The 12,429-nt window shown below is 53.6% G+C and overlaps 1 protein-coding gene across 1 annotated transcript in view; it reads left to right on the forward strand.

The window, feature by feature from the left end:
* The window catches only part of SEMA4D (semaphorin 4D), a 105,286-nt gene extending 102,020 nt beyond the window's left edge, over nucleotides 1-3,266 (forward strand). Inside the window, exons 15-16 of the mRNA XM_079925500.1 lie at nucleotides 22-65; nucleotides 935-3,266. Coding sequence (XP_079781626.1) covers nucleotides 22-65; nucleotides 935-1,863 — 973 coding nt within the window. The 3' untranslated portion in view covers nucleotides 1,864-3,266. The remainder of the gene's footprint in view (nucleotides 1-21; nucleotides 66-934) is intronic.
* The last annotated feature ends 9,163 nt before the right edge of the window (nucleotides 3,267-12,429 follow it).

Below are 12,429 nucleotides of genomic sequence, written 5' to 3' on the forward strand. Positions count from 1 at the left end.
CTGTGCCCGGTTGTCTTGCAGGGGTTTGATTCAGGAAATGAGTGGGGATGCGTCCGCTTGCCCCGGTAAGTTGCTCGTCCTCGCTGCCTTCTCTTCAGGGACGGCCAGGTCACGTAACCATTTCATGATGCTTTGCTGGTGTGGCATTTCGTACATTTTGTTTTTCTTTCTCTACTTGGAACAGAGGTCAAGTAATCTCGTGGCAGACCCCGTGATGTTTCTCTGTCCCTTTTATCACAGAACAGGATGTTGAAGCCACGCAGAGTGTATTTGTTTACTGGAAGGCACTCTCCATCCCAAACTGTGACGTCTGCTCTTGGGATGCATCCTCTCTCTTCTGCTTAGCTTGGGGCGCGTTAAACAAAACCTACACCTCTCGTGAACAGGAGGGAGGAACTCATGAGAGATTAGTCCCCGTTCCCCTCGGGGGATCCCACCCCTGCCAGGAGGTCAGGCATGTCCCAGCTGAAGGCAGGCGTGCCCTGGGCCCCTGCCCTCCCATCCCTAACCCGCTCGCTAGCGGGCATCAGTTAAGACAAGTTTAGGAGGAGGGCGCCAAGGCCCACCGAACGGCTAGCACACCCGGCAGCCGCTAGCAGAAGCCCATTGTTTGATTCAGCGCCGCCACCGGAAGGCACAGCTGACCGCTGCCCAGCCTCCCCGGCCTGGGGAGTTTTCTCCTGGGAAATCAGGGTGCGAAACAGGATTTCTTCTGCTCAGAGTTGGCTTCAATTTCTTTGTCCCCAAGGGCTGCCATTGGGGTCTTAATCTTTGCTTTTCCGTCACGCATGTCTTTATCTCCTTGCTGTTCTGGAAGATTCCATGTTGCTCCACAGGGTGAAACTCTTGTGTCCTCTTGTGCGTGTTAACCTAGTTTTGAAAGAAGTATCGAGCAGGGTTGTTGATGCTGTGCACGTTTATTTTGATGTTCCAGATAAAATTAAAGAAAGTTACCTGCAGCATTTTTTCAAGCATGGTGGCACAGCAGAACTCAAATGCTCCCAAAAGTCCAACCTGGCCCGGGTGGTGTGGAAGTTCCAGAATGGCGTGCTCAAGGCCGAAAGCCCCAAGTACAGCCTGGTGGGCAGGAAGAACTTGCTCATCTTCAACCTGTCAGAAGGAGACAGTGGGGTGTACCAGTGCCTGTCTGAGGAGAGGGTCAAGAACAAGACAGTCCTGCAGGTGGTGGCCAAGCACGTTCTGGAGGTCAAGGTGGTCCCTCGAACTCCGGTGGCCTCCACCTCACCGGTCACACGGACAGAAGGTAGTAGGATCACCTCCAAAGTGTCAGCGGGGCCCACCCAAGGCTCCTTTCCCCAGACCCCAGCCTTGCAGGTCACCACTCCCAGTGCCATCGCCCTGCCCTCCAGCCCCGAGGGGCCCACCAGCATGTCCTGTGAACCAAAGATTGTCATCAACACGGTCCCCCAGGTCCACTCGGAGAAGACAATGTATCTCAAGTCCAGTGACAACCGTCTCCTCATGTTTCTCTTCCTCTTCTTCTTCGTCCTCTTCCTCTGCCTCTTCACCTACAACTGCTATAAGGGCTACTTGCCCGGACAGTGTTTAAAGTTCCGCTCGGCCATGCTCCTCGGGAAGAAGCAGCCCACGTCGGACTTCTTGGATTGCGAGCAGAGTGTGAAGGAGACGCTGGTGGAGCAGGGCAGCTTCTCCCAGCAGAACGGGGGGCAGCCCAAGCCGGCCCTGGACACTGGCTATGAGACAGAGCAGGACACCATGGCCAGCAGGCTGCCCACTGACCGGGAGGACTCGCAGAAGATCGACGAGCTCCCAGTCAGGGACCGGCCATTCGACGTCAAGTGCGAGCTGAAGTTTGCCGACTCGGATGCGGACGGGGACTGAGGCGCCTGCTGCTCCCCGGGAGGTCTTTGTGTTGCCAGTTCAGTCCCCCGTCCAGTGCTGCGTAGGTAGCCATCGTCAGCAAACCTCAGTCTTCTGTGTCTTTTCTCTTGGGTCGCGCTTGTGACTTGGTTTCTCTTTGTCCTTTCGGAAAACGGCGAGCGTCGCAGCCGGCCTGCTGGTCGGTGGGGCCCTTGGAGTCATGCCTGCAAGCTTGCCCGAGGCCACTCTGCGGCGGGAAGACGGCTGGGCCGCCACTGGCCCGGGAAGAGTTGGGCCATGAGCATCCCCTCCTTGTAGCAGCCACTGAAAGAGAATTTAATTCCAGATTGGAAATGACGTTTTAGTTTATCAGATTGGTAACTTATCGCTTGTTGTCCAGGTTGGCACGAACCATTTCTTCCACGTAATTACTTTTTAGGATTTTTGCTTTAATTCTGTTGGCGTGTTGGGTCGTTCATTTTTTAAATTACTAAAGCAGATGTTTTAATATTTGGAAGATGTACATCTTCTGAATTTTGTTGTATATTAGGGTAAAGGTATGGCTTATGTTGCTTAAGATTCTCAGGGATAATCTTACTTTTGCTAAATGCATTCTTTTCTGCTTTTAGAAATGTAGACAAAACCATGTCTTGAGCACATGTCCTTTTTTTTTTTTTTTTTAAATGTTCCTTAAGGGAAGCATCATTTTCAGAGAGACTTTTTTTCTGTACCTTTTTTTTAACTCTTGTTTTAACTCTTTTGAGGAGAAGGCTGTGGAGGACTGTCTCACAACACCGGGCAGGGTTTGGAGGGAGGGTTGTGGCCCCCAGCGTGCTCTGGGTGGAGCTGGGCCGGCCCAGAATTGAGGGGACGAGTGAGTTACAATCCAGTGCCCACGGCCACTGGTCAAAAACCTCCTGCCCAGACAGAACGTTCACCGGGACATCTTGGTCATCTGAACATCTCCTTTTTCTTTTTGCTTCCATCTCATGCCCTCTGCCTGCCCAGACTCTCCACTTGGCCTAACCGGGCTGTCCATAACTGGAAGAGAGCAGGGCGGCCGGGGACAGCCAGGCTGGTGAGCACAGCACCCCTCCCACAGATGCCGCCGCCACGGACCTGCCAGGCCTGTCGCCCTCTTTCAAGGTGCAAGTGGGCGGCACAGTCTAACCATCACCGACGTCACGCTCCATTTCCTGCTTTCCAGACACCCACATAGAGGAGCCTTTCTTTCCGTGGCAAAGAGCAATAAACTCTGAGTGTGTGTGTGGCCTGTGTGGACAGTGTCATCTTCCAGCATGATAGGATTCGACCGTTTTGGTGTAAACATTTGTGTTTTATAAGATTTACTTTGTTTTTATTTTTCTACTTTGAATTGTATACGTTCGGAAAGTAACCGAATAAACAGAAGCTTATATCCTTGACGCGGGCGCGTGGTTCCCTGTGGCTCTCCCGCCGCCTCCCCGCGCGGCCTGGGCCCCTGTCTTTCTTGCACTTTGTTCCCCTTCTCTGGCATGCGGTGTGTTCCTGACGACTTCTGCCTCAGAGCCCTCTCTCTTTTCTGTCCTCTGTCTCGCAGCCTCATCTCCTCTGCCCTTTCCTCCTCCGGGGTCCTCTTCCCTGTCCTGTCTGGTCCCTGACTCATCTTCCTCTCCCCGAAGCCCCTGGCCGGCCTCGGGCCCGGGGCCTGACAGCCGCCTGCAGGTCACCTTGCTGCCGCCCTTCCTCAGCGACCAGGCCCAGCACGTGCATGCCCTGGGGACCTTCCACCTCTTCTGCCATGCCACAGGTGAGCGGGGCACCTGTCCAGGTGGGGGGCGGGCAGTGGGGGCCTCCTCCACGAGCACGGCCTTCCTGGCTGCACCTCTCCGGTGGTCCCCAGCAACGCTAAACTGTTACCCCGAGGCTGTTCCTGTGGACAGCAGGGCCCGACCAGTGTTTTCCTCAAAGGGCCAAACTCTTCGGCTTCTCCAGCCATGGTTTCTGTTGCAGCTACTCAGCTGTTGCCTTGTAGCTTGAAAGCTGCCGCTGCGCAGGCACCAAAGTTCATTTACAAACGGCAGCTTGCCAATTGCTGGTATATAGGGTTACTTCTTTGTCGGCTAACAATTTGGGTTTGATGTATGTGGCATTTGGAGATTTAAAACATTAACCGTAGAGCCTCCAGAATGGGAATTGGTTTAACAACTTGCTTCAAGATGTTTAAACGCAGAAAAGATTGGGAGTCTAGCATGCCCCCTCGGATGCAGGAGGCGTTGGCACTGTGTTGGATGGTATTGGGATGGGGCGTCAGCCAAACACACGTTCCGAGTGTGTCCTGGGCTTTGGGCAGCACCCGGTGGCCCGGTCTCCCCAGGCTGCCATCTTCTAACTCATCAGTAGCCGTGGAGGGAAAGCACGTGGCACGTTCCGGGCCTGGCGGCTTGTTCTGTTTGCTCAGAGGCGAGGAATGAAGTTAGTGAGGAGGACAAGCACATCTCATTGTTTTCCTTTTTTTGAGAATTTAAGCAAGCTGTGAGAAGCTGCTGAGTGTTACGCTGCTGCCTGATCCCCTGTGGAGTTGGCTCACAAGCCTTTGAGTGGCTCTGTCCACTTGTGACCCCGCATGTGTGGCCACTGGTGACTCCTGCCTGGACCTCAGGCAGTGGGCAGGGAAGTTGCCAGTGAAGGGGACTTTTGCAGACAGACCTGCAAGGGGCGGGTCCGTGTGGCCCCGGGTGCCCTGGGTGCTGCTCTCAGCCACTTGACTCCCTTGGGACAGGGGCCCGGGAACTGCTTCAGGCCCCCAGGCCCGTCCCACAGTGGCAGGGTCCTCCACAGTCACACTGGGGAACCTCCTTGGTGGGAAGGCAGAGAGGCTCAGTGCTGGGGACACCAGGGTCCCTTGCTAGCAGACACAGGCCCTCAGGCCCCATAACTGGGCCTGCGGGGACCCGCCCCTCAACAGAGCGGTTTCATGTCTGCACTTGGGGAACCTGCTCTTCCCGAGGGCGGCCTGCTGTTGAGGGGCAGAGTGGACGAGAGCATGTCCCTTCTGTCTGAGGCCCCACACAGGCCTTGTCCCCAGGCTCATCCTGCCACATGTCACTGGGTTGGGTGTCCCCAATGACACGTCCAGATCTAGGCAGGCGCTGCCCTCTTCCTCTAAACCTAGCCCAATAGCCAAAGCCGGTTCCCTGTGCAATGTGGGTGTTCAAGTGCACAGTTTAAAAAGGCAGTGTCTCTGGCCATCCCCTCCCCCGAGTCCCAGAAGGCACCAGAACTAAAGACGAAGTTTCTTGTCAGGCTGCAGCTCTGCAGAAATGTTGGCTCCTGCCTCTGCCTGCAGGCACCTCCCCGTCCAGGTTGCTCTCACGTGGCCTCGGGCTGAGTGTCACTGCAGAGCTAGGCTTAGGGAACCATCTCACAGTGGCTCAAGCTCTGGCCCAGCTAAGGCCAGGTCGGCTTCTCACGGTGGGCATGGCCTCGTGGCTGGGTGACTCGGAGGGGCTTCTCAGCTTACCGTCTTCTCTGCATCTCCAGATCATGCTGGTGGAGTGTGTGTGTGCACCTGTGTGTCTGTATGTTGATGTGTGCATGTGTGTGTGTGTACATGGGTATGTGTGTGTGCTTTGCTGACATATCTGTGCACACGTGTGTGCATGTATGTCTGTTCTTGTGTGGACATGTATGCACACATCCGTGTGTGTGTGTGTATGTATGTATGTGTGTGTTTGTGTTTCTTTTTGGTCCAAAGCACCCTGCATGATGTGCCTTGTGGCCATGCTTCCATTCACAGGCCCTGAGTCTTGAGTGTAAGGAGGACAAATTCCAGGTTCTGGGGGCGGGTCTCCTAACTGCTGGCTGTCTTCCGTTTGAAAGCGATGTATGTGCACAGTGGGGAGTTAGGAAAATATTGACAAATACAGAAAAGGGGTTCTAAGCTGGAGAAATTACGAAGGCATGTAGTCATGTTTCACTTTTCTGAAGTAGTCCATGCTCCTTGTGGGAAAATTAGAATAGTACAGATAAGCGAAGAAATCTCCCACTACGTGCACATGAGAACATTTACCTTTATTTTGGCTGAAAATACAGATAAAACGTACAGGCACATCTCAGAGATGTTGTGAGTTCAGTTTCAGACCCCACAATAAAGTGACTATTGCAATAAAGCAAGTTGCACAATTTTTTTGATTTCCCAATGCATCTAGAAGTTACGTTTACACTATACTGTAGTCTGTTAAGTATGCAATGACATTATGTAACCTAATTTAGAAGGACTTTATTGCTAAAAAATGCTAATCATCAAGCAAGCCTTCAGCAAGCTGAAATAGTAACATCAAAGTTCACCAACCACAGTCACCATAAAATTATAATAATAATGAAAAAGTTTAAAATGTTGTGAGAATTACCAAAATGTGACACAGAGACACTGAGCAAATGCTGTTGGAGAAATGGCGCCGATAGACTTGCCCGATGCAGGGTTGCCACACACCTTCAATTTGTAAAACACATAGTGTCTGCAAAGTGCAGTAAAGCAAGGCACAGTAAAACAAGGCAGGCCTGTACGTGTAACAGCGATTGATAATGCGTCCATATGCACGTCTGTGCAAAGCATGTGTCTGCACATGCACCGTGCGCATATATACAGACAGAAATAGACCTATATAATTTTTTAACAAACGTAGAACTTCTCTTTACCCTAACGGCCCTGCCCTCATTCCTGATACAACTATTTTTCTATGTCAGAGTTAGACCTGTTTTGTTTTTAAAGCTAAGAATGGATCCTCTCTACTTTGGGTGACATTTGCATATTCAGGTTTCAGATGGCCTTTCATGTTTTAACTACAATGTTAGAAATCAGAGCCCTTTAAGCCACCAGGGTCAGAGGGGCAGAAGCGGCCTGGGCCTCGGAGCTCCTGCAGCGAACCCGTGAAGTTGGCAGCCGTGCAGGCATCTCCCACTCCTTCCGACATGGCCCACAATATTGTCTGTAAAGCGCCTTTTGCCACATACGGTCCCAGGGTTTAGGATCTGGATATTTTGGGGGTCACTCTTCAGCTGACCACAGGGCCCCAGCACCTGTGTGACGGGCTTGAGACACTTTGAGGAGGAAAGCTGATGACCTTGGGGTGGTGGAGACCTGGGAGAGCCCCTTTCCTCTCCCGGGCAGGTTCTCTTGGTTTCTGTACAGATGTGAACTCTGGGCCACGCCGGGGAATCTGGAATGAGTGTCCTTGGTGTGTGCAGCCTCTGGGTGCTCGGAGAAGAGCCCCCCCGCCCCCCACAGGGGTGCACCCGGCCGCCCAGTAGCTGGAAGGACCCAGGGCGTGAGTATGGGCGGTGGGTTGGCCCCAGGGCAACGGGCCTGGGGGTCAGAGTTGACCACACGGAGGATGCCTGGAGGAAGGCTTGGCTGCCTGGAGCTGCACGGAAGGCAGTGGGGCAGCTGTCAGGACGTGGCCTGAGGACTTAGGGTGGATCCCATCACAACCCCCTCCAGCTGGGGACTCTCAGGCCCTCCACCTCTAGGATGGGCCGGCTTCCCTTGGAGAGAGGCCATTGCTCGGAGGGATGCTGGTTTTGTCACACAGTAGAGTCAACTCTACACCAGTGGGTTTCCTTAGACGGTGTGGGTCGAGGTGCGGGCAGGATGGAGCCAACAGTCCTGCAATCCTGAGGTGGGCTGGGACCCGACTCCTGGTGGCCCCGAATTTCCGAGGAGCAGGTCCCTGTGGGACAGGTGGGTTTGGCCTGCTGCCCCAGGTCCCCACTGACGTCATGTGGTGGCCCTGCTGACCGGTTTTAACTGTCGCTTTCCCTCTCTCTTTAATCTCCTCTGCATTCAGAATGAGTTGGATAGTTTTAAAAAAGAATAAATGGAACGTAAGTACTTTAACATATGTAATGTTTTACTACCATTAAATACACATTTAGAGAACGTTTAACGGTGCTTGATGCTGTCCTCACCATGGAGATACAGGTGGTTTCTGTCCTTGTTTGTGCCCTGGCCACTGTGGGTGGAAGGAGAATTTGGCTCCTGAGAGGTCCTGGCCCATGTGGTTTGGGGTGACGAATCATCCCCAGCTCAGGCCACCCGGGTTCTTTGTCCCAGTGTCAGTCGTGAGAACCTTCCAGAGGCTCCTGTGACCCATGTTCGTGGCCCCCATCCTGGGGGGCTCGGTGCATGGCACCACTGAGCCGGGCAAGGGGATGAGAACCGACTTCAGTGTCTGAAATTCAGAGACAAGTCTCGCATTCTTAATCAATAATGCCTCGGGCATATCAGCTTTTAAAGTTAGACTCCACCAAGGTGCCTGCTGGCCAGGGAATGACTAAATGGAACATGGTGTCACCAAGTGCATTCAGTTGAAGGGAGGAAGTACCTCTGCCCGACTGACAGGCACCCAGGAAGATGCACACAGACGTGGGGCTGTGTACGTGTACGTGTGCGTATATGTACAAGTATGTACATCTGAATGTATATGGAGGGTATGTATAGAGTTATCTATGGGTAGAGTACAAAACGCTTTGTTTTGTACATTATATAAGTTTATATTATGCAAAATTATAGTGATAGAACAAAACACCAGAAATCCTGCCCAGAAGACAACTAAACAGACCCCTGAGGGCTCGTCCACTGGCCCAGGAAGGCTGGGGGCTGCTGTGTAAAACGCTTCTAAACGCTTTCAGGATTCCCTTCAGAGCCTGTGTAACGTGTCTTTCTTCCAAATAGCGTTTTATTTTTATCATAAAATCAGTATTTGTTTGTTGTGGTGAATTTGGAAACTTCAGGAAAGTATGAAGAGCAAAAACCTAGTCACCCCCAAATGTAACCAGCTGCAGCCCCACTGGCACAATGGCCGCTTTTAGGCCTTTTCTCGCGTGCATGTGTCCACACACATGTACATACATACACAATGTACTTACATATTGTCTTGATTTAATATAATGTTATTATTACATTTTCGTGTTATTAAATCTTAAACGTGATTCCTGATCAGTGACAACACGGGTGGTTGCCACAGCATTCAGGGGACCCCCCTGTGGGACATTTCCTAATTTCCAATAGAAACGGCTTCAGTGGGTTCTGATCATTGTCTCGGATTCATTCCTAGGATTGTCCGGTTCAAGGGTCTCACCTTCCCTTGGGAGGAAGGTTCTTTGAGGATCCTGAACGTGGTGGGTCACTGATGCAGGGACTGCACAAAGGTGAATAGGTCCCAAGTTGGTCACACGGGGACCTTACTGGCGACGAATCCATCAAAAGTAATCATATCTAAACTAGAAGTCTCTCCCCCTTCTAAAAAGCCCAGCACGTAACAGAGAAATGTCTGCCCACCACCGTTCCCACCTGGCCGTTCCCACAGGCTCCCGCATGCAAGCACACCCCGATGCCAGTTGTTCTCGTGCTGGTTTTTAATCCTTTGGCTCTATCGTTTGTTTTTCCTGCTCAGTGAACTCCAGCCACAGGCAGATGTATTCCTTGTACTGCTGACCATCCTGCATGAAATCACGTTTTATGTGATTTCCCAGGTTGGCGGGCATCTGAGATGGAATCTAGCTTTTAAAAGCTGATTCTCAGGCAGGATTGTGATCAGGTCTGGGTCAGGGTCAGCCTCACGGCATGCCCGTCCAGGGCGGTGCTGTCCACGTAGAACAGCAGGCACTTGTCAGGGAGCTGCGTCCCTGGGCAAGGAGGCCAGAGGGCCCCTTCGTCCACATTGTTGGGGTGCCTGCCTGGCAGAGGCAGTTAGGGTAGCAGCAGGGCCTGGCCCAGCACCGCACCATCCACCGCCCCCCCCGCCCCGTTACTGGGAACAGCGGGAACAGAGGGCCTGTGCGTCCCCCGGAGCCCACAGGGAGTAGGGCCTGCACCCCACTCCTGGCTGGCTCTGAGCCAGCTGGGTGCTCAGGGCAGGCGGCGGCTGCTTCGGTCTAGGGCCTGGCCTGGCCTTTGCTCTGTCCCAGCTCAGCTCAGCTGGGGGTCTGCACATACCCCAGGAAGGAGCCTAGTTGTGCCAGCTGGGTGTTTTAATCTGACCTTGCCCTGTCTTCAGCCACTTTTGAGTGGAAGCCAGTGTGTGAGCAGATCACAGTGAAGGCGGCCTGGCTTGTTGGTTCTGAAGCAGGGACAGGAGTTGGGCCCGTCTCAGCACAGCCCTTGGGGCCCAGGGTGAAGCCTGAAGCCCCAGGCTCATCCAGCTGCACTTCGTGGGAGGAGAAGGTGGCCCCATCAAGGAGGTCATTTGCTGAGGCTGTTTGCAGTGTTGGGACCAGAGCCCAGTCTTGCCCCAGGGTTTCCACAGAGTGGTCTCCACAGCCCACCACCCCAGCCACTGTGGAATGAGTACGGGATCTGCGGGTGGCTCGTGTACAGGACCCTGCCATGCTTTGGAAAGGGGGCTTCTGTCTGGGCCCTTCCCCTCCTCCGGTCCACTCTCCTCCAAGCCCTTATTTTGTAAGACAGGCCCTCAGCCCTTCTCAGCACCCGGACACGCCTGGCCAGGCCCCACTGGGGTAAGAGGGAGTGGCCCAGCAGACGCAGAGCTTCAGGAAGAAGGTGGTGGCAGCGGGGCCAGGTGGGCAGATGAAGTTCCCAGGCCCAGACCCTCTGTGCCAAACAGACATCCGCCCCAGAGCTCGGCCACCAGGCACTCCAACGGGGGTGCACAGCCCGGCAAGAAAGGGAAAGGGGGTGCCCCCAATGGCCTAGAGTGTGTCATGGGGATATGGCCACGCAGGTGTGCTTTGAAAAAGGCACCTGAGCAAGGTCAGGGAGCAGGGAGCCATGGGGCACAAGGCACTAAGGGGTCTGTACCCCTTTGCTCCCAAGGGTCACTGGGGACCACAGTGGGGAACCACCTCCAGGCCTCCTCCAGGGGAAGGACAGGGACTTACGGGAAAACTGCACTGTCACTTTGAGTCCAGCTGGGACGAGGCCCCTAATCTGGGAAGCCCCCATCTCCCGTGCCAGGATAGTTCCCATGGTTCCCATGACCCCTAGTGGGGGTCCTGGTGGTGAAGGTGGTCTGTGTGCCCCCAGGTCCTGCGGACGTTCACTTTCTCTGGGAGAAGAACGGGCGAGAGCTGGAGGTGTGTGTTCCTGCGCAAACCCACGCGCTGCCTGATGGCAGGGCCCATGTGCTCAGCTGGCTGCGAGATGCGCTCCGGGAAAGCGCCGAGTACCGCTGCTCCGCGCTCGCCACGGCGGGGAACAAGACCTCCAAGGTGCGGGTCACCGTGACCAGACTCGGTAAGTGCGCTCTCCTAGCCTCGACTCTTCACTATTTACCCTTGTCCCTCGAGCAGCAGACTTGCATGGGAACATTTCAGTCTGGGGATTACCTGTAGGGTTTCACGAACATGGATGAGTTAGCTTTTCACTGTCTGCCTCATTGGTGCATGCATGTGTGTGTGCACACGCACACACCTGTACCCGTGTGCACACATGAATGCATGCTGGCTGCCAATCCCCCGTCCTCCCGATAGAAGACTCAATCTTTTTTTTTTGGCTACATGGCTTGTGGAATCTTAGTTCCCCGACCAGGGATTGAACCCAGGCCCTGGGCAGTGAGAGTGCGGAGTCCTAACCACTGGACCGCCAGGGAATTCCCTGTGTTAACATTATTAGGTTGGCCGACCCCGTAGTCTATTATGATTTCCCCTCCGGTACTTTTGTTTCCCACGTAGGTAACCACTGTGCCGATTCCTACTTGCTTGGTTCATACTTGTCATTAATTCCACATCAGACCCTGCAGTTCAGTCCCCAGTCAGTACAGACATACTGGTGTCCTGTTGTCAGCATCCCCAGAACCTCTGCACCAGGAGCCAAGTGCCTCCCTGGGACTGGCTCTCCCGCTGAGGCTAGAGATTCCATTCCTCTCTGTTGGATCTCGTGATGTGTTTCCCGGCGTGCCTTCCTTTCTTTGATTTCATTCTTCTGTGAAGTGTCTCTTCTGGCACACCCAGGGTGTATGGGGGGAGTCAGTGTTTTGAGAGCCTATGTCTTTTCTCCATCTTCACACTTAGAGAGTCCAGCAGGCTGGACAGTTCTGGCCTGAAAATCATTCCCTAGTGTGTGAGGCTGGCCCCGTCTTCTGGCTCCTGAGAGCCTGCCACTGACCCTGTGTGACCACTGGCTTTCTGAGCGCTGTGCAAGTGCGTGCCTGGCTGGGCCCCGTCACACGTGGAAGCCCCCGCCTTCAACTCTCGGAAGCGTTCAACACTTATTCACTTTTCTCCACTTCATTTCCTGTTCTTTCTGGAACTGTTTTCCAAGATGTTGGGCTACTTGGGGTGGTCCATCTTCTCTTTCCTGTCACCTCTGCTTCTGTTAGCTCTTCTCAACTTTATCTTGCACACCTGTTAGTTTTCATCCCACTCTCACACTTTATTACTCGGAGGTTTTCATTTTGTTCTGTCATGAGTGCATTCTCTTCTTGCCTTGTGGATGTGGTGTCTTCTCCCCTCTCTGAGGGTTATTGAGAGGATTTTCCAGTTTTCTTTTCCCTCCCAGTTGCCCTTTTTTGGTGGTTTTGTCTGTTTCCCTCAGAAGTCTTGGGACCCTTGATTGTTGGTTACATTTGAGAGGGGCACAAAGATCCC

This window comes from Stenella coeruleoalba (genome assembly GCF_951394435.1).
Source record: "Stenella coeruleoalba genome assembly, chromosome: 7".
In the NCBI taxonomy this organism is placed as follows: Eukaryota; Metazoa; Chordata; class Mammalia; order Artiodactyla; family Delphinidae; genus Stenella; species Stenella coeruleoalba.